Source organism: Plodia interpunctella, chromosome 9 (genome assembly GCF_027563975.2).
Source record: "Plodia interpunctella isolate USDA-ARS_2022_Savannah chromosome 9, ilPloInte3.2, whole genome shotgun sequence".
Lineage (NCBI taxonomy): Eukaryota > Metazoa > Arthropoda > Insecta > Lepidoptera > Pyralidae > Plodia > Plodia interpunctella.
In genome coordinates this window covers 10624126-10646795 of record NC_071302.1, presented here as the reverse complement: position 1 = coordinate 10646795, position 22670 = coordinate 10624126, and the positions used below count along the sequence as shown (strand labels likewise).

Here is a 22670-nt window from a genome sequence, read left to right as displayed (position 1 = left end):
CAGAAAGCCAGAATCAGAAACGATTGGAAAGCTTTGAGAGGCGACTACTACATAAATATAATTTTGACAAAAAAAATACATTTAAAATAAATTAAAATAACAACACAGATGACGAACTTTGCGTGATATTTGAGTTTAAAAATCTAATGACGACAAGCAGAAGATTCTCGTTAAGAGATTCAACTGACTCAGCATACATGTGTACAGACTAATTAATTAATTTGATGTAAAACAACATGGTAGCAGAAATAAAGAGCATTTTTATTTTATTTTTTACCTATATAAACTATTTAAACATCCAAGACCCGGGCCAATAAGAAAAACATCATTTTCCATCATGACCCGACCGGGGTTCGAACCCGGGACCTCTCGGTTCAGAGGCAAGCACTTTACCACTGCACCACCGAGGTCGTCAAAACAATTACTGCCCTGGCGAAAATAATGAAGTGGTTTATCATTGCCTTCTCTACGGGGAAACCTTACCCTATGTACTAAAATATTATGGGAAACATCTAAATTAAAATACTGCCAATAATTTATTAATAATTTTTATTTTTTTCTTTATAACATCATTTTATTGTATCTTATATCGATTTTAAACATTTAACAGTCACCAATAATAAAACTATAACAAGCATCTGCCAAAATAATTGCCTTAATTATTAATTAAAGTACTTTATGGCATAAATAACTTTATAGAAGATCATGTAAGGTACTGTTGAATTGTATTCCAAAAGCAAACAATTTCATAAATATTATAAAATTTGGCTCTCTTACTAAGCTGTCAAATTTGAAGAAATTTACTGACAAAAAATATGTAAATGAACATGTGTTTAGTCTTTAGAGTTGAACTCGCCTGACGAGGGTTGCGTACAATTTAAAGAATTCTTCTAGGTTTTCCTATAAACTACAAGAAATGAACTATATTTTGTTTTTTTTTTTCAAAATCGAATATTCAGGAGCGGACCATCGGCGTCGCGCACGCGTACTCCGTATGAGTTTTTGTATCAATATCATTGAAATTGAAACAACATTTTTTAAAATAAAAACAACAGCGCTTGACTGTGACAGACGGACGACCCTAAAAATATCGTATGAAAACGCTAGCTGCTTGCAAGTCGCGCATTAAAAATCTAAATTGATTACAATTACTTAAAACGATAATAAAATAAATTTTGTTTAAATGTTTCAGTACTTAACATGTAAATACTTCCGTCGGAATGTCATTATATGTATTAACATTAAGTAGTGCGTATACAAAAATGTAAACATTAATAAGGATTTGATCCTTAGCGCCTGTTTCGCCGTTGCTGATAAACTTACTGATAGTGGTTCCTTATACAATTTCCCACAAGATAGAAGTTTCCCAGATAAATACCAAGGGACAACATAGACCCTTAATGGTATAAGATCCATGAATTATAATAAAAATAAAGGCCTGTTTAAAATTAAAATATACGATAAATAATGGCACGATTTCTATGCACACTTGTTTTTTACATTTTGTTTTTGTTTTTCAAATAAAATAATAGTATTATAAAATTCTAGATATTATCGATTAAATGCTTATAAAAATAAAGCTGACTATTACAAGAATTTTGCAAAATATACAATTCCTTCATAATGCACTATCCACCTTGCAATATTGTTTATAATGTTTGTACTACATAAATTTTAACTTATTATATATCAAATGTCCTACAATATATCTTCGCAGAAAATTACACACGTAATTAAAATACGTCCCGAATCACTACTGTTTTGATGGCACTTACTCTAAAACTGCACTTTGACGTAAATACAACGTCAAAGAAAAATATGATTTATAATTTACTTATGAGTGGTAAATATTGCTTGACGTGTTGGTTTTCTCCTACGTATATGTATAACCGCAAATTGAGATTGTGTCAAAATTGAAGGTATTTGTGTCCTAATATATATAAGGTAATCTCAGGGTACAATGTATGTGCCTATTTGAAATAAAAGCAAGTAGTAAAACGGGCTGTTTGTGAACATTGTTAACCTTGAAACCAAAGGTTCCGTATCTTGAGTAAAGTTCAAAACCGATGATTTTTTAAATAAAATTTTCAATACCTTAACAAAAGCATACAGGACAATCTCGTGGATATAATACGAGGCGACTAATGGACACATAGCCCAGTCTGATTGGCAATAATAGTATTCCCAAGGACGGTTGACGTTATAGCAAGTGTCCGGTTAAATAATCACGAGAAAGATTTGGCTCGCGGTGATGTACATGATAGGTATTATAAGGTTCAACCTTCGTGGTTTAAGGTGACAATTTAAATAATACACGTGTTAAAAATCCGAGGGAGCTGAAAACTGAAAAAAAGAAATGCCTGTCGCCGTTCGAATTGGCATCAAATATGATCAAAATACAATCAGATTCTTTCACATTCCTCACGTGGGGCGATTTCAATAACTCATAATTTATTTTATTTGTCTTTGGTTAAAAGAATTTCGTCAAATCTCTACATAGAACGGATTGGACGGAGCGATTAACGAGGAAAGTTCATTTGTAATAAAACGGCTATTTTGTAAAATATTAAATGCCTGTTTGACCAAACCATCAAAATCCCAATTCTACAATAATATTAATCTATTACTAATAATAAACTATTATAATATAGCTACAGTCTTCAACGATACATATATATATATATACATTACATATATATAACATCATTAACTACATACATAACTACTATATACTATAGATTAGATGAGAAAAGCCGGCTCACATTTGCAGTCTTCGTCCGATTTCACCTGTAAAAAACAATAATTAATTTTGTAAACCAATGAAATGTAAATGTTCAGGGGACCTATAATTGATCACCCATCCTACTAGTGACGGAAGCACTTACCATGAGAAAGTGGTGCAAGCTCAACTGGCTCGCTCTGGGCCTCTGTTCCGCGTCATGTGTGAGGCATTCGCGGCAGAAGTGTTGACCTTCTTCAGATAAGGTAGTAGGTATCTCCGGGCGGCCACCCATCCCTACCACGAACATAATCTGGTAGTTGCTGTCGTATTCTGAGAATGGACGCTGCGGACAGAAAATTGACGTTAAAAAAATTATCGGCAAATAAAGGAGCTCTATGAAATGAGTATGATTTTGCAATCGATCGTTGTTTTCCGAAGAAATAATGAATTAGAATTGAGTAATTATCGCTATAAGAGATTTCTTCCAAGGAAAAAAGGTTCCTTGGAAGAAATCTCTTATAGCGAAAACAAATCAGGACAGATAGTAAAGATTTATTACTAAAGTGTGTGTGTGTGTGTGTGTGTGTGTAAAACATCGTGAGGTAATCTGAACTCTGGTATTTAGCTAACTAATGTGAATGTAGTAAAGAATGCAAGTAGACGTACTTGACAAAAGAGGGCGGTAGGACAACTTGAATTCTGACACGAGTGTTAGCAATAACAGACAAGAGGGAAAAGTGTTCGACTCACCTTCCCTGAAGCCATTTCAGTGACCACACAGCCCAACGACCAGATATCAGCCGCGCGGCCGTGGCCTGACGACTTCATGAACACTTCGGGCGCCATGTACGCTGCAAAACAAGTTTTTCTTGATATATATATTCAACGAATGCCGTCTCGAAAATATCCGTATATTGAACACAAACACAACCAAACATTACAATAAAAACAACATATAACAATTGTCTTATGTTACGCTGCATAAGAAATCAAGCACATTGAGTGAATTCATCCATTCATTCACATGGAAGTGAATCGTATTTCAGTAAACTTAAGGTTTTGGCAGCTTTTTTCTGACATCCGATTTCTTGTTTGTAAACACGGTAACAAGAAATCGTTCATGTTTGTAAACACGGTAACAAGAATTTTTCGAACTTGGAATACAGAACACAATTAAACTGTGTGAATAAAATATGATATGAGAATAATAGACAGAGGCGCGGGTTCAATTCCCGTTCGATTCCAGAATTTTTTCATCTCATTATTATTTTCAAAAATAAGTTAAAAAGCATATGTGACATGTTACCCTGGGTGCCCACGAAGCCCTGCAGCTCTCCTGGAGCCGTGGTGTTGGCGCGGATCTTCACAGCGCACCCGAAGTCACCCAGCTTCAGGCAGTGACCCTCGTTCGTTAGGAAAATGTTGCCGCCTGTTCACAGTAAACTGGTTAAATACGGATGTTGACTGGGGATAAATAAAAGGGACAAAGGTGTTTAAATTAAATCGATAATTTGACATCAAAGTCTCCGACTCTCTGAGGCTAAGGAAGAAACCGGGAAAATGTTCAGATAAGACTCACTAAACTGGGTCTTTAAAGACATAATTTTAATTTCTCGATGGGCAATACTGCAATGGCGCTCGACATTTGCACGGTGGTTAGGCAAATTCATGAGCCTCTTATGCTACTATACTTGCCTGGTATTTTGCTATTCGAGCAGCCGCTGAAATTACCATCAAACTAGTTTCTCATTTTTATCGTATGCATCACTAACAATGCGAGGTCCATCGACCTACACACACTGGTTTGAAAAGTTTCTTTCACGACATATGAAAACTTAACCATAGGCACTGGCTCAACTAGAGCAGACTTACTTTTGATATCCCGATGAGCAATAGACCTGGAATGTAGCTCAGTGACGGCGCTCAGCATCTGCTTGGTGTAGCGGCGCACGGTGGGCTCGGGCAGCGCGCCAGATGTCGCCACTAACGTCTCCAGTGAGCCCTCCACGCATAGCTCCATGAATATCAGCATTTCCTCCTGCAAATGAGGACCTCTTGATATCTGTTCCACACTGGCAGCGAACTCAGACAGATGCCGGCGCAAATGAATTTACATTACGTAATTGAATGTGAGCTTATTTATCGCAAGGAAAATCTAGCAATATAATATGACGACCTCGCTGACACAGTGGTAAAGTGCTTGCCTCTGAACCGAGAGGTCCCGGGTTCGAACCCCGGTCGGGTCATGATGGAAAATGATCTTTTTCTGATTGTTTATCTAATACTATATTTTATAACATATACATATGTATATGTTATAAAATATAGTATCGTTTAGTTAGTATCCCATAACACAAGTCTCGAACTTACTTTGAGACTAGCTCAATATGTGTGATTTGTCCTAATATATTTATTTATTTAATATACGCCTCAACAGCCAAGATTGGCGAAGTTTCCCCCTAGATATATCACAATAGATTTCGATTAAAGAATCAGAAATTCCATGAAGTACGAAAATTTGCACGTACAGACAGGTGAATGGAAATTCATTGCAAATTCGCCAGTTTTAACGCCGCTAAGGCAACTTGACATGCTGCGGGCTGTACTCTTGCTGTGTCAGTCTAAAAACATGTAGGAAACGATATAGTGAAATATTAGGAGTGTCATTACAGTACTACCACTTTTATATAAGTTACACCGATGTACCTGCGCAGAAATCATTTTTTTGCATCTGCGCCAATCGCTATTGGCTAATGCGTACGCGCCATGCCTGCAGTCGCCCTCAAGTGTAATATTGTACAATTATTATGAGCGAAATAGCACGACTCCTGTTGTTTTTGGATTTAAAATCTTACGTAGTAGCAATAAGTTCGTTATTTCTATAATGTTTTCATTCGGCCAGAGTCGGCGGTCGGTTGTACTATTCTGCGCCGTCGAACAACGCCAAGGTTACTTATAAACGTGGTAGTACTGTACCTGCCTAAACATTCATACTTAAAAATAAACGACGGAAGAAAGTAGTATATATAATGTTAACCTATTATTGATGGATATGGATATGTCGATATTAAATTCTGTTTAGCTATTCAAATAGCTAAACAGAAGAGGTCTCATACTAACCCTATGAAGCTCGCATCCGTAATATCTCACTAGATGCGGGTGTACTATTCCCTCCAGAACTCTAAGTTCGTTCGCAGCTCGCTGTAACGCCCGCCTGTCGCCAGCGCCGACGCTCAGTTCTTTCATGGCTAGAAGTTGCCCGCTTTCTGTATTGACTACTGTGTACACCTGGGGGAATACAATAAGAATATAGTTAATCCTGATTATTATAACGTTTTCTCGATATTATTGATGGATTGTTATACATACATAGGCTATTTTTTATCCCGGAAATTCACACGGGAGCGAAGCCCCGGTGCGCAGCCAGTTGTAAAACACAAGTATTAATAGAAACGTGCTAGTTTTGCCACTCATCGTGCCTCTATGTACCAGGCAAATATAAGTGCAGAGAAGTACTGCTAATAATAGCCACCTTCGGATAAGACCCGGCGCCCATTTGAAGATGAACTGGCGCAGTTAATGCTCAAAGTACCAGGCAAACATAAGCACAGAGACGACTGTTCTGCAGAATGAAAACGCTAGGAATTATCTTTCCAAAGGTCCCGGCGCCGATCTTGAACTCACTTTGCCCTTGAAAGTGACCTAGCGTAACTTGGACTCGCTCCTAACTGCTAAGAAAGTACCAGGCAAGTATAAATGCAGAGAAGTACTGATAGTAATATTTACCTTCCCGAAGGTCCCGGCGCCGATCTTGAGCCCGCGCTGCCATTTGAATGTGAGCTGGCGCAGCTTGGGCTCGTAGCTGTCCACCGGCGCACTCAGCACGTGGCCCACTGCCTTCCGTTCTATCAGGGTCTCTTCTCGGGATCTTTCCACTCTTTCTATCGCGTCCATTACGCGTTTGCTATGACCTGAAGGAATTTAAACTAATTTACAATATTTTAAAGGCAATTTCTATGATTCATTGTATAACACGTGTTGCGTACTAGGCTTTTAAATAAACCAATGGTATCAAGGTACAAGAAAACGGACTCACTAGTGAATTCGACTCCTTGGAAGCTGAGAAGAGGGTCGGGCTCGGTGGGGGGAGTGGGGGGTGCCGGCACACCAGTACCCCCTGACAGCGAACACTGTTTATAAAAAAACAATATTTGGTAAAAATATTTTCTATTCATAAATCCTACTCGTAAAATATGTACTTTGTTTGCTTAGCGCGAAAGTTTGGAAAACGTATTTATTTTACATGAAATTTAATATATTTATTTAATCAAAGTAAGAACCATTATTATCTATGCACTTTTGCCATCTCATAGGTAGTTCATTGATCCCTTTACTAAAAAAAACATTCGGACGGGAATCAATAAAATCTTTGAAGGCGGTTTGGACTATCGGAGTTGAATTTTTTCCCTTAGAAGTTATCCAAATTTCGAAAAAAATGGTAATCTGTTGGAGCAAGTTCCGGGGAGTACGGTGGATGTCTTAGACATTTCAATTGAAGCTCCTCTAATTTGGTAGCCGTCTGTTGTATAGTGTGGTCTAGCGTTGTCGTGAAGCAGCAGTGGCGTGGACCGATTGACCAGTCTCGGTTATTTAGCAGCTAGCTTTTCCATCATAGTTTATAAGTGCTGACATAAGACGTCTGACGTAATCGTCTGGCCAGATTTGAGAAAACTGTAATGAACGACACCGGCACTAGGCCACCAAACGCTTACAAGTAACTTTTTTTTGATCAATTTTCGCTTAGGAGCAGGATAGGGCTGGCTGGCCAGGGTCCAGCCATTGCGATGAGCGTTTCGGATTATCTTAGAGAATCAATTTTTCATCACAGGTAATAATTTGATTTAAAAACCCTTCATTATTGTGCCGGTTAAGTAATGCAACGCAGCAGTCGACACGCGTTTGCCGGTTTGCTTCACTCATTTCATGAGGTACCCACCTTTCAAGTTTCTTAATCTTCCTAATTTGCTTCAAGTGAATAATTTTATCACTAACACCGAAGCCTGAAACTAACTCGGACGTGGTTTGCGATGGATCCGCCTCCACAATAGTCTTCAATTCTTCATTACCAACTAGGGTCTCCGGCCGTCCATAGGGCTTGTTCTGTAGGTCGAAATTTCCAGAACGAAATTGTTGGAACCAAAAACGCACTGTGTTTTCTTTTGCCACACGACTGCCATACACATCATTAACCCATCGAGCAGTTTCCGCAGCACTGGTGCCACGGTGGAACTCGTACTCGTAAATAACGCGATATATCATGTTTCCATTTTATAAAATGAGTGACGCAAACAAAAAAATCAGAAGAAAAAAAAATACAAATGAATGACGGTTAACGAAACACAAATACTTGTGTAAATAGCTGTATAAATTTGAATTTGGAATTCCCAACCAAAGAGTAGAAATTTATGATTAAAGTGGCCAGTACAACAATTTCGCCAATTTCATATGTAAGGACCTAATATAAAAAAAAAATATTGATGTATTGCTAGTTCTATCTCCCTGCCAAATTTAACCATTCTAGGTCCACCGAAAATACTCTTTAGGTTTAAATTTTCCTCTGTAGTCACATTTGCGACATAAACAGTGATATATAATATTTTGAAATGGAATTCTTCCTTACTCCAGTGGTACTATCTGAAGTTGAGAAGACTCACGTGTTGTTGCTTGGGCTTGCGCGGCGCGCGGGGCGAGGGAGGCGCGCGGTCGAGGCGCGGCGCGCGGCGGGACCCCACCACGTGCGAGATGCAGCCGTCCATCTGGGCCTCCAGCTCCTGACGGTTACCGGATTGTTACCAACACTGACAATGGCTGCAGTCTTAAAGCAAAGTGCTGTTGTTGCGGAAAAGGGATAGCGTTATTCTGGATTATTTGATGACGCATACGATCCTACTTACATTATAAAAGTGAAAGTCTCTGAGGATGTATGTATTTGTTACTCTTTCACGTAAAATCTACTGGACGGATTCTCATTACATTTAGTACGCGGGTAGAACATAATCTGGATTAACATATAGGATACGTTGTATCCCAAAATTTCCCACGGGAACGTAGCCCTGGGCCGCAGCAAGAAAGAATATAATACATACATTTGTAACATGCAAAACATGTTTACAACAATAAATTCATTAATTTATATCGATATCCAGTTCCAGTAATATTCTAAAACATTCCTGAGTGATTGCGCGCTGGCAACATTGCGAGACTAGCGCCACCACGGCAGCTGAGACAAAACAAGATAACAAGTCCTTGTTATCTTGTTTTGTCGCAGCTGTCGTTCGCATGTACGGACGTACATAGCAAACGTCAATGTGTCAATGAAAAGGCGGTGTATTTATGTTATGCGATGTGAAAAAGTGCATTTGATATTGTTGTGCATGCGCATTGTATAAATGGATTGCAATTGCAACGGTATTTTGTTGTGTTACTATTTAACAGTAAAGTACCTTAAACTCATCCTCGCTCAAATGTTTTGTGTTGCACGGATCACACGCCAACATGAGAAACTCCAATCCTTGACTCGCCCATCTACAAACAAACATAAAAGTTTAAGCTCATGAACACTCATGATGTTCCAGGACTAAAGGAAATTCTATAATGGTTCTTTATTCTGATCTAGGCTCTCTTGTATAGTTTCTTGCAGGGATGGCAGCATACAATAGAGATTTTGGAAGAAGGCAAGGTAGGCTTTTGCCCAGTAGTGGGACACAAATACAGGCAAGCACTCTTACGTTTTTATGCAGACTAGCGCCATCTACTTTCTGACCAAGACCTACGGTAATCGCGTACTTTCGTGATAAAAAGTCTACCTCTCAATACCACATTTCATATAAATTGGCCGAGCCGTATGAGCGTGAAGTAGAAACAAACTAGTGGGATTTACCTAGGTCTCAATCCTCGGCCAGTGTCGCACCTCTCCACCACGAAGCTCATCCACCGCCTCGCGAACTGTATCACAGCCCGAGCCACTGTGCCGGCCCACTGCGCGCTGCTGCCGGGCGCGGGGGCGCCGGGGGCACCGGACGAGGGGGCGCCGGGGCACGGGGCGCCCGCGGGGCACGGGGAGGGGGGCAGCTCTCCTGTCAGGAGCAGCTCTATGCTATTTTGTGTCTGTAGATAATATTATATATAATATTATTTATATACATATAGATGAAAAAAATATATGTATATACTTAACGAGAATACAACTCACAAATATTTTAAAATTAAAAAGTTTTCCCTATCTAAATACAAAAATATTTTAACATATCATGTAATAAATTTAAAATGAATGTTTGTAACCGTTCCGCCATTTTTACTAAACGCAAATCTTTGGTATTTGTACACTATAGTAAATAAAAATAATAATTTTGTTTCAGAACATGCGTACAGTATAAAAATGCCAATGACTCGTACTTTAAATTATGATTAAATAACTTAAGACAACTAACAAACTCACAGGTTGATCGGTAGTCTCAAAAAGCCGATCATCCAGCGCCGCACCGTCCTCGTCGACCATGCTTTCAGTCCTCATGAGCTTGCGACCCAAGCACCGCGGCGGCGAGTTGAGCAGCGAACGGCGACAGTTGAAGAACGACCGCGAAGTCGGCTCCAGGGCAAACCGGTGCAGTTGTTTGTGGATCTGGTGGAAAGAGACGGAAGTATAGGCTGTCTTCTTTCATGTTTTTGGGGAATTTTCTTCTTTATATTACTATATACTATACTAAAACTCCTTACTGTCAAAATACATAGATAAGCATTTGTATACGACAGTCAGATTCATGACGAGTGAAATGTATCAATATCCTCCTTGCTCAAAACGTCGAATCGGACGCTATCGGTTACATTACAAATAATAGGAAATAAAACAATTATAGAAGACGTTAAATAAAGTAAATACGTCACATAAAGTGTGATGTGTAGCGGACATTTATAGCAAAATGGAAACCAATAAACCAACACAAACACAAAGCTTTATCACCACAAAAAGATCGACACAAACACAAAATCTCCCAAACATATTTACTTATCTGCCGCGAAGTTCTTGCACCTTCAAGCACACAACCACAGCACCTAGGAGTGGATAAAATGCCCAAAAAAAAATACGATGCGAGTAGTACGACGTGGTAGTTACACGTTGACAACTGCGCGTCAAAACCATGAGTAACCAATCTTCGCAATGATTCTAAACCAGTATTTTTGTTTTCAGTAGTTACAACATGTCCCATTGCTGGGCAAAAGCAAAAAAAAAACAGTATTACGTTGGGAAAATAAATTTGATGATTTGTGGAGGCGGGACGCTTAGCTGTGTGTGTGCTGTGGTAGTCGTCTTTAAAAAGGTCTACTACTAGACTGAAATATATAGTTTATAGTACATTTTTCTACCGCAAGATCATTGTATCATATAACATGATCTCAAATCGTTAGCTTCTGGCTACGATTCGGGTAGGGTGTACGGTTTAACCGCACATTCAATCACCAGATAAGCATTATTGCACAAATGCATATCTTTGTAATTTATTAATCAGTTTACAATTCACCTTCGCACATCATCGCCGCGCATCGCGTTTCAAATTCAAATTCAAAATTCTTTATTCAATTTAGGATGATATACATCACTTATTGACGTCAAAAAAATTACATAAACTAAGTCTACTGCTGGCTTCCAAAGCGCAGGTGAAGAAGAAGCGGCGCAACAAACTTCACCGCAGCCTTTTCTCCAAGGACGTCAATTAACAAATATAGGTCTTATACATATATTAAAAATTAGGAGGACGAATTTACATCATTATTAAAAATTTCAAAATTTGAATGAATAAATAAAATAAAAGTTGTATTTCCAATAAAATTATTGAAAATTGTCACACAAAAAATATATATATAAATAAAAAGCTAAATGTACAAAACGTACATAATAATGTCATAAATCAATTACATATGTTATGGGATACTGCACCATGCTTGGGCCAAACATTATTGTCGTTCACATAATCGTCAGACTTGTAATATGCCTTTTTACAAAGTACTTCTTTTATATAATTTCTAAATTTTTTGTCCGGCAAATCAAGAATCCATTTAGGCAATTTGTTATAAAAACGGATACAGTTCCCAACAAAAGACGTTCTAACTTTGGCCAACCGATGCCCGGGGACAGACAATTTATCTTGTAATCACCAACTTTTTTAAATAAGTTTAAATTTTTCCGGACATGCATAATGTTGTCAAATATGTATTGAGAGGGTAAAGTTAAAATATTATTATCTTTAAAAAAATCTTTAAGGGAATCCCTTCTCCTCAAACCATATATAGCGTTTGTGTACTCATTAGCATTTAGGTATTTTCAAATACACTTGCTTTTATCTCAGCAGCATCTTTTATATGTTAACGTACATAGGAGATGGCTTCATGAATATTTGCTTTATAAATGAACGTGTAAAATAATTCTCAGATCACCGCACAAAATCCACAATAAGCGTGAAGGCCAAAAACAAATTCGTCCCATCGAAATTGCTTTAGTCATTTCTAGTGATTGAAATTGGGAGCTAAGAATTAATGGGGTGTTGGTCACCTTAATAGTTCCTAAATGTGAATGCGTGAAAAATAGCACAGATCACCAAACAAAATTCACACAAAGCGTGAAGCCCAATTGTTTCCTACCGGCGAAACAGCTTCGTGTATCATCATTGTCTCCGGTCTTTGTCTCCTGGGGGGTGGCCGGGGGGTGTGGGGTATCTGGAGGGACGAGGGGCGGAGGGGCCTCGTGGGCTCCGAGGTCGACGTCTGCGAGAGCCGGCTCAGTTCGCGATGTAGCTGTGCGAAGTCGCAAGTGCAGTATATTGACATGCACGGTGGATAGAATAGTACATAAATACGATTAAAAGAAATAAACTGAAAATAATGATAAATACAAGAGTGAACATATTAACAATAAAAATAGAACATTTAAGACCCCATTTACCTCTCGCTGATAAGGTTTCTGAAAGCTTATATGTAATAAATCGAACAGATAGCGTTAAAAATGGCTTTAACAAGTGTTGAATAGAACTAACTTACTAACGAAGTTTGAAACAGGTCCTTATTTTTATTACATAAATTTATAGGACATAGAAAATATTCACGTAATTTAAGGTGTACATACCGATACAATTTATATTCAGCATTACACAACATGCAGACGGTTTTTAAGAGTTGCCCTTGGTGAGAAAATGTGCTCACTTACGAAAATGTGCTCACTTACGATTATTTTTATTATATTCTACTCGGGGACGCCAGTGCAAGGCACCAGACAGGTGATCAATCCACATATAATGGGACCGTTTCACCCAACTCCCCGATACGATTAGACTTTAAAAATCAATATGTTTGACTTGAATAGCCATATTTATTTAAAATCAACAGATTTGTATGGACTAGACCAAACAAGACGTACGTTTTAAAACAAACTTTCTTAACTATTGTACCAATTTTTTTTTTAAGAAAAATAATGAGGATATATCTCTCACCTCAAAGCCGAGCTTGAACATCTGCAGCAAGAGATCCCGGACGCGGGCGATCAGGCCATCATTGTTCTCCCCCTTCAGCTCCTCCTCGGAGAAGCGACTCTTCTCCAGCACCATGTCTGTGTGCTCCACGATGAACTCGCGGATCTTCATTAGTTTCTCCTGTCCAACATATCATTTAAAAAAGTTTATACAAGAATTACATTGCCAATGTCAAAAATAATTTAGTCTAAACGTTATTTTTGAGATCCCTCACTGGAAATAGATTTCGAGGACACGGAGGACTGGTGATGATGGTATTTTCATCAAATATGGCGTCACAAAGTATGTCTCGCAAGCGACTATGAAACTGTGGCAAAAAGTATTCCTTAATCTACTGTAGAATTTCCTACTTACAAAATAATAGACGTAAGATGTCCTACCAAAGTGCAACTAATGGACTTATTACAACAAAAAAAAAAACGATGAATTGTATGTGTATTTTCACTTACAAAAATCTCTTGTCTCAGATCGATGAAAGCGGGGGGAGGGGCGCGGGCCAGCCTCGCAGACAGCACCCTGGCCCACTGCACCGCTTGCAGCATTCCTTCTCGCTCACTCGCGTACAGCGCTTGCATTTCGCGACACATCGCGTATACTGCTTCTCTGTGATTAGAAAAAAAAAGAAATATTCGAATTTAAGCATTTAGTTGAATATCGAAATGTGACATATTGACCAATCAAGTAGATGAGACTGATATAGCCACAATCGTCTGACAACTAGGAATACCGACGACCATGCGAAGTGGTGACAAAAATGTAGAAAAACCGGCCCTGGGCTTCTACGCTCAACGGCTGAGGGTTGACCGGTAAAACGCTCAGGTGAGAGAGGCATATTGTCCAATGACAGATTGCTGCCTTAAGATTCCATTATACAACTTCTGCATATTATCTTGTGGGTAACAAAATCCATTCGATAAATAAAATGCTTGTAATTAAAACATGTAGTTAAAAATTAAATTAACATCATTACTTGACTTCACATTTTCACGTACACAAGCTGCAAACTACAGTCTATAAGACACTTTTTAAGACTTTTAAAAACATTTAAAATTAGATCGGTCCCCATGAAGGTAAACGCCTACCTAGTGAATTCTGGTTCGGACTCCAAGTCTTGCGCCAGTTGCTTGAGACTGTGGAACCTGTTCTCAAACTGACGCATCACCCGGTCCAGTTGGTTGCATGCGATTTTGCTGTGGAGAAAAATAATTGAGAAAATGTATATCAAGAGTTTGTTTCACCTATTTCTGATAAAATATCTTTTTTTGTATACTGACAGATAAACTTCTAGATAAATCTGCCTGATCGTCAGTTAGTCCCATGTAACACTTGTTAAAGACCCTTGCTCAATCATATAGGATAGTGTTATTTTCATAAATCAACCCCCAAACGACTATAGTGAAGGGTGAAAAGCTTGTACGAAAACCATGTCATTTTAACGGCTAACATTTAGGCAGTGTCATACTTGATTAGCTAGTGGTGAAACAGATGCTTACAACGAAGTTATATTTTATTAATCATGTTCAGTAAATAAATATAAATGAAGGTCCTGCATGTTCTTTGCTGACAAACTGGGAGCTTATCAACTATCATGACAATAAAAAAATATATATTAAAAAAATAGAATAAAATAAAATTTGATTTGATTAGTTCTTTAAAAAATCTATTTCTCTAAAGGGAGACAGTACTTTACAAACTATCGCATTCATAACATTAGTGAGGTTAGGGTAAGCTTACGTGAAAGCCTGTGGCGCCCTCTGCTCAGCACACTTGACCCGCTTGGCGAGTCTGGCCGTGAACTGCCACTCGGTGTGCAGACACGCGCGGGACATCTGTTCGGTCTCCGACATCGTGATCAGGTACGACAGGTATTGCTGGGACAAATCGTTTTGTTAACGGCAACATCCAAAATATAAATTCTAAAAAAGTTTATTGTTCTGTTGATAAAGTAAATTATTATTATATAATCTGATATTAGACGATACTGTCATGATATGACAAAAATAATAATAATCTAAAAATATAATTTATAATCTCATAATTGGCGCTTTTCTCTATTGTCCGGTCGCCTGACTGACTACTGCTATCGTATTATAGAAAATTATTTATGTAGTAGTGTGGCGTAATCTGTTAAAACGTTTATTTCAATACTGAAAAGAAAAAAAACCGAAATGTGAGGTGGCGCTTGTGTGCGAGAAGTGATCGCGCTAAGGTTAGAGACTCACGTTGAGAACATTGTCGACGGTGTCGTCGAAGGTGCGCACAAGCGTGCGCAGGTCGGCGGCGGGCGCGGCGCGCGGCTCTGCCCGGCCGGAGGGGGGGGAGCGTGCGGCCGCGCTGGCCCCCACGTTGCGCACGAAGTCCGACCGCACCTCCGTTGCTATGTCCAGACCTTCCTTCAGCTCGTGGATTAGCTGGCCAACATTTTTTTATATGGTAACTAGCTTTTTCGCGGCATCGCCTGCGTGAATTTCCACAGAAACATTTATTTTCTCGGGATGAAAGGGGTATGTCTACTCCGTACTTTAAACTACATGTATGCAAAATTATAAAAAGATAGGTTGAGCAAATAAAGTGTGAAGAAGTAACAAACAAACTTACTTTCGTATTTATAATATTAGTTAAGATAATACATAGAGCGTCTTTATGTTGGATCTATGTCCCCATGCAAACCTCTCAAAAGACCGGACTACGTGTCGTGAATCCCAAAAGGAGACACAACGTACACAGTAGGTACACAAATAATACAGAATACATTGAATTTTGCACAATAAAGTTTAAATAGAGAGAAAGAGAAAGAAGACTGACCTGTTTGACAGTGAGACACGAGGGCCTCTCGGGGCGGCCCTCCAGCCTCATAGTGAGGTAGTCGTGCACGGCTTCCATGCAAATACTGCTGAGGAGCAGGAAGTGGATCCTGTACGAGGGCAGCCGCATCGCCAGGCACTCTTCGGACCAGCAACCGAACCTGAATATCGTTTCTAGTGTCAAATCTTGACAAAAAATCATTTGAAATGAAATGGCAATTTATTCAAAAACAAAAAAATATACATGAATCTTGTATGATAGTAATGTGCTATAACGACACGACTTTTTGCGTTAAAACGCATTTGTAATATATTTTAATGAGAACAAAAAAAAAAGAAAATTACGTAATTAATAAAAATGACATTTAGTTATTGGGTTTGGTTATTTAAATACCATTGTCTATACATTTTTAAACCAGTTAAGCAGCCAATTTACTCTATTCTATCTAGACTTCTACATCTATACTAGTTCTTCATTTTTTTTGTTAAGAGCTTAAGATAAATTCTCATACTAAAGTACAATGCAACAGTTACATTTTACCATCAACGTAACCAAGCCAAGTTTTTAATAAAATAAAATAAAAAAAATTCGAGGTCCTAAGATTACCTCTTAAGTTCACCATGCATTGGTTGTTCTTCCCCGTTTTCGTCTTCTTCTTTGGTGTCGTCAAACACTTCAGCGGCGCCATCTACATTAGGCGAGAGCGATGCGTTTGCTTCGCGCGTTGTTGATTCCTGACAAAAGAAACATGTACAATTCGTGCCATAGAAAAAGAGACTTCACTTATCTATGGTTTTCCTGCGCACTAGCCAAATCCGTACTAATAAATGCAAAAGTCTGTCTGTCGGGTTGTCTGTCTATATAGGCTACTATTTTTTTTTTCATAAATCAACCCCCAAACGACTATAGTGAGGGGTGAAAATTTGTATGAAAATCATGTTAGTTCCGCTTTCGCAGATAAATTCAACTTCCTCACCCGCAAAGCGTCGGAGCCCAAGGTCCGCTAAATGTTGTTCAGAATCTGTCAGAATACTCACATCAGGCACCTGCAGAGTGAGATGCACCTTGTGCAGCACGTGTTTCCTGATCTTATTGATGAACGTCATGCAGCGCCGCACGCCCTGGGTCTTCAGCATCTCGTAGTGGTACTCCCTGGCAACAATCGTTAATTTCTTTCAACACGTGCGGCCCGACCCGGCTTCGCTCGGGTTTAATCTTCTACAGGAATCAGTCAAAGAAAATTTGATTTTTGAGGAGTTTTTACAAACTTGTGAATATTTTAAAAACGATTAATCGATTTTGTTACTCCACGCACTTCATCAGATTAACGATTCTAAAGTTACCGCTTTACTAACACACATATAATAAATGGAATAACATACATGTAATAATACAAAAAACGTATTTTTTGCTCCAAGTTGATTTGTAGTCATCGTTCTAACCATCATTCAAAGTCAAAGCATTATTTATTTTGAAATAAGATTATATATATATAATCTTATATATATATATACCTACACATCACACCGTTAATTTAACCGCATACTAGTAAATATGCATGCATATTATGTGTAGAAGCCTTTTGTATAATAACTTTATGACGACCCCGGTGGCGCAGTGGTAAGGTTCTTGCCACTGAACCGAGAGGTGCCGGGTTCGATCCCCGGTCGGGTCATGATGGAAAATGATCTTTTTCTGATTGGCCCGGGTCTTGGATGTTTATCTATATATGTATTTGTTATAAAATATAGTATCGTTGAGTTAGTATCCCATAACACAAGTCTCGAACTTACTTTGGGGCTAGCTCAATCTGTGTGATTTGTCCTAATATATTTATATTGATTTATACAATCACGGGCACTTTTTATGTCATATTTTACGTTATATCCATTCATTCGTTCTTTAATTCAAAACAAAACTAACCTGTAAGGCGACACGGCGCATTTACCCAACAGCCGCAGCTGCGTGAGGTCCGACAACCCGCCCATATCGCACAGGTCGTCAGACTCTATGTCGTAGTAGTTGGACGCGTAACCGCTCTCATTTGACGTGCTTGTATCGCTCGTGCCGTAGTGGTTGTCTGATATCACTATCTCGGGTGTGATTTGCCCGCTCGGTTCTGAAATGAGAAATTAATGAAAATATTGCTAATTCCTGCTTCAAATTTGAATTTTATGTGTCAAATCTAGGTAAACTATTTCATTAACGACAGATATTAACGATAGACGACCTCGGTGGCGCAGTGGTAAAGTTCTTGCCACTGAACCGAGAGGTCCCGGGTTCGATCCCCGGTCGGGTCATGATGGAAAATGATCTTTTTCTGATTGGCCCGGGTCTTGGATGTTTATTTATATGTGTATTTATTTATAAAATATAGTATCGTTGAGTTAGTATCCCATAACACAAATCTCGAACTTACTTTGGGGCTAGCTCAATCTGTGTGATTTGTCCTAATATATTTATTTATTTATTTATTAACATTGGCAAGAAAGTCATTGGTACACACCAATGACTAAAAACTGTCCGACTAAAAACTGAAAGTCATTGGTGTGTTTCATTCCACGACCACGAGCCATAGGACGACTAAGGAATAAAGTATAACAGAATATAGATTTAACTTACCACTATGAACTCTGTCCACTTCATCATCTCCCTTCTCTTCTTTTCCCTCTTTCTCTTCCTTATCTATTCTCTCAGTCCCTTTCTCCTCCTTCTCTTCCTCTTCCTTAATTACGTCAGAATGGAGGGAGTGTGAGCTTGAGTCGCTGTTGCTCGAGTCAGTCGGGTTTCCATTCACGTTAAAACGGACTTGGCATGGTCTGTGGCTCTCTGATGATCTCCTGTAGAAAAATACATCAAATGTTGTAGATTTTTCTTTTCTTATGTTGACTTATGTATTCAATCAATTCAATTTTAAAAAATCGTTGGAGTAATTTCTACTTTTCTAAGATTTCGAAAAAATCTTACTTCGATATACATCTAGTTTTCGTTTCGTAGTAATTCTACTAACCGGCCGAATTAACCCTGGACTTATCCAGAGTTAATACGGCCGGTTAGTTTAAAAACTCAGAAATATATTACAAGATACCAGGGTCACATGACCGAGAAAGAGTCTTGCTTTGGTGGTGACAAATACAAATTAAAATTAGGCACTTTCTTGCTGATGTGTACCAACAGCGCAACACATGAGATCTATTTCTAAAGTACTAGGCACTTATAACATGGGAGGAGACAGATGCTTTATGCCAAAAAATCAAAGACGAGTGGTACCAATTGAGATGGAAAATATCTATACAAATTCTCGTCCAATCCGATAATCTCATACAAAGTCGCAGATAGGGCCAGGCACGTGATGAGGGACAAAAGATTTCTGCGCTCCGTCTCGTTTCTTCGCATGTAATTTAATATGCATCTCTTTCTTGTATGAGCGAAATAGAAGATATGATGGGGTCTATAGCTTTCTCGATCTGCGCAAAACACATAAGACTATATAAAGTTTTAAGCACATATAACTTGCAAGTTCACCTGCTCGTGTCAGATTCGACAGAAGTTCTGTTTTGGAATCCACGCCGTTGCATTTTGAGTCTTATGCTTCTCAACATACGGCGCACTGTCACAACCACCATTCGTATATGAAGAGCTACGTTGTACCAAAGACACATCGCCTGGAGAAAGAAAGAATATGTTGAGAAATTAATTAATATAATAAATTTACACAAATTACTGTACAATTAATTTGAGAAAGTTTTTCAAGACTTCTGATTATTGCATTATTAATTCAATTCAAAAATATGTATATTAGTAAAAAACTAATTTTATCCTTATGTCCAATTGTCTAAATTAAACAACGATTCATTAAATAAATAACATGATCTTGCAGTTTTCGAGTATTTTTGACTAAAAATACCAGGGACACATGACTGAGAAGATCATCACTATGTTATTAACCTTGATCCTGTTCTTAAAGAGTTGTGTAGCGACCAACGGGTGGTCCGCCATCATGGCCCTGCTGGACTGGTACAGCGAGCCAGCATTGTAGAACGAATCCAGCAATGTCCCCACTTCCTTCATCGCTTTCCCGACCGCTGAGATACAAGGCTCACAGTTGAATGAAAGGCAGCCGAAGGCTTCATCTGAAAAGGATACATCAAATCAGATTGATTAATTACAAGATTTATTTAATTTGTAATGTATGAATGAGGGAAACTATGTTCTTTCGGGTGGAATCTTGCGTAGCAGAAATCTTCAACCGATTGAGCTGAAACGTTGTATAAAGTTTAGTTTTGATAACAATGCACTATTGTGATATGCATCCTGAATCGGCTTCCAACGACGAAGTACGGTTAATAGCACAGTCACAAAATTAGTTCTACACGTTTAGCTCTCGAAAGAAACTCATTTAAACAGTTCCTCGTCACGCCAGAAGGGCCATGATTATGTTTATACCATGTATATATTATGATTATACCATGATTGTTGTTACATATTTTTCTAATAGTATAACAAAGTACATAGTCAAAAAAGTATACAAAAAAATATGGTTTGATTGTCATCGAATGTGATTGATTGTGACTCAGAAAATAACTGTACGCACCATCGCCGAGGTCTTTCCCCTCCATTCTATGGGCGAGATCTTCTTTGGAACGCTTTGATGATTTGCAAGGATTGGAGTTTACAAACCTAGAAACAAAATACATACAATTATATGCCGTCTAGATTGTCTTGAATCATCAGTTAACATTTTATGGGATATTGACGACGTGGCACTCCTTTCGATTGCCAGACGTTAATCTTCTTTGGGAATGCTATTGTGCTCTTTATTCACATCGTACGACTTCCACTATTCTAGAGCGAGCCCGCATACATCAATATAAAAATTATATTTACCGGTAATCCACGATGTTCCTGACGAGTGTCGGCACAATATTGCGTTGCGCACACAAGAACTCGTCCTGTTCGGCGAGGGTCCTTCCCGCAATCTTCGCTTGGAGCTCCAGCCAGATCAGGTCTTTGAGCTCGTTCTGCCATACTTGCTCTTCACGGCTTATCTGTGATATAGATGAAATTGTGTTCAAAATGGAAACATATTTATTAATCCACTAATAAGTTTCGTATGTAACTTTGTGATACCCCAAATACAGATACGGTAATTACGATAATCGGACTTTTGGGACTAAAATAATAGTTTCACTTAGTTAATGGGACCAAATCGTCTCAGTTGTCTTAATATGGGACAACTCAATGGGACATAGTGGTATAGACGGAATAATACTACAAACTACGAGTGGTACTAGTTAAATATCGAAGATACTTATCAGAAAAAGATGCATTTTGTTAGATTCAATTCAATGTTCAATTAAGAGTAAGTCTGCATGTAATAACTCACCGTCCGCCGACAGCCTTTTTCCATGTTCCCCATATTGATGAGCAGACAGAAGGTCTTGTGGAAGTTGACCCGGTTCTCCGGCGGCTCGTCCTCGCCGTGGTTGCGCGTCTCCACCTCCTCCTCGTGGAACTCCGACCGGCATTTCAGCTTCGACGTCAGCGACATGAACCGACTGCAGGACTCCACCTGAGGAAGACATCATTACCATTATTATCGCCGCTATTACCGCGCTATAGAGGTCCATGCAGGGTAACTTGATGTGCTGTTGACTGTACCTTTGTTATACTATTACAAAAAAATACATGTGAGAAACAATAATAAGCTCTTCTGGTACGACAACCAACTCTGTTTGTATGACTTTATTTAGGCATTTATATCAGCAGCGGTCGTTCCGAGATGCCAATAGTTTGTAGATTTTTGAGAAATTACTACATAATATAATTATAATCTGATGTTTAATTAAATTCGATTTTATTTCGGGTTTTATGTACAACATAAAATTCTAAGTGACAGATCCGTGCAATTGGGAACACGCGAAAATGAGAAAGGGAAAAAAAAGAAGAAACAATTGAATCTTGCTATCTTACCAATGTGGGTACAGCTGGTTGGACCCCCGGTGATGGCAACGAATCAGCCTTGCTATCGCGTTGGCTCAAGTCCAGTTTGTGGTCCCGCGCTCTGGTCCTACCCACTTTCAGACTTCGAGCCTTCTTCAGCCGTTCTGAGAGCATAACAACTTAGAGAGCAAGTTGGATGATATACATCACTTATTGACGACAAAAAAATACTTAAAACGAAGTCTAGAACCGACTTTCAAAGCGCAGGTGAAGAAGAAGCGGCGCAACGAACTTCACCGCAGCCTTTTCGCCAAAGACGTCAAGAATGATAAGTATGAAATATGTATAAATTGTGTAATGTGTGCAAATTGTGTTCTGTTCAATCGAATGCTAGACTTGGACAGCGTGGTATCGGCGAGATTCTATTGAGACAACGTTTATGTGGACAATAGGGTAATTTTTTTCGACAGCATCTCAATAAATCATAAATCAAGACACAATATAACCGAGTACATAAGTTGCCCTAATAAACTCGAGGCTAGTAGATAAAGAAAACCCTTAGATTATAGAACCACGGATATCAATTAACGATGTGGCGGACATATGACTGCTATAGCAAC

The 22670-nt window shown here is 38.7% G+C and overlaps 1 protein-coding gene across 3 annotated transcripts in view; it reads right to left on the bottom strand.

Moving 5' to 3' along the window:
• Positions 1-532: 532 nt before the first annotated feature.
• Mekk1 overlaps positions 533-22670 on the bottom strand; it is a 32311-nt gene continuing 10173 nt past the window's right edge. For 2 of the 3 annotated variants that reach the window (XM_053749542.2, XM_053749543.2), the window contains exons 4-32: positions 22081-22214; positions 21494-21679; positions 20995-21155; positions 20702-20787; positions 20056-20240; positions 19633-19772; positions 18730-18947; positions 18031-18226; positions 17145-17259; positions 16714-16841; positions 16108-16267; positions 15525-15713; positions 15037-15173; positions 14385-14492; positions 13752-13905; positions 13264-13422; positions 12419-12571; positions 10221-10403; positions 9663-9889; positions 9226-9307; positions 8437-8553; positions 6819-6912; positions 6509-6693; positions 5843-6010; positions 4595-4760; positions 4029-4151; positions 3473-3573; positions 2886-3065; positions 533-2787 (exon numbers count right to left, since the gene is read on the bottom strand). In XM_053749542.2, the coding sequence (XP_053605517.1) occupies positions 2740-2787; positions 2886-3065; positions 3473-3573; positions 4029-4151; positions 4595-4760; positions 5843-6010; positions 6509-6693; positions 6819-6912; positions 8437-8553; positions 9226-9307; positions 9663-9889; positions 10221-10403; positions 12419-12571; positions 13264-13422; positions 13752-13905; positions 14385-14492; positions 15037-15173; positions 15525-15713; positions 16108-16267; positions 16714-16841; positions 17145-17259; positions 18031-18226; positions 18730-18947; positions 19633-19772; positions 20056-20240; positions 20702-20787; positions 20995-21155; positions 21494-21679; positions 22081-22214 (4283 nt within the window). In that variant the 3' untranslated portion in view covers positions 533-2739. The remainder of the gene's footprint in view (positions 2788-2885; positions 3066-3472; positions 3574-4028; positions 4152-4594; positions 4761-5842; positions 6011-6508; positions 6694-6818; positions 6913-8436; positions 8554-9225; positions 9308-9662; positions 9890-10220; positions 10404-12418; positions 12572-13263; positions 13423-13751; positions 13906-14384; positions 14493-15036; positions 15174-15524; positions 15714-16107; positions 16268-16713; positions 16842-17144; positions 17260-18030; positions 18227-18729; positions 18948-19632; positions 19773-20055; positions 20241-20701; positions 20788-20994; positions 21156-21493; positions 21680-22080; positions 22215-22670) is intronic. The other variant, XM_053749544.2, reaches the window with a different exon arrangement.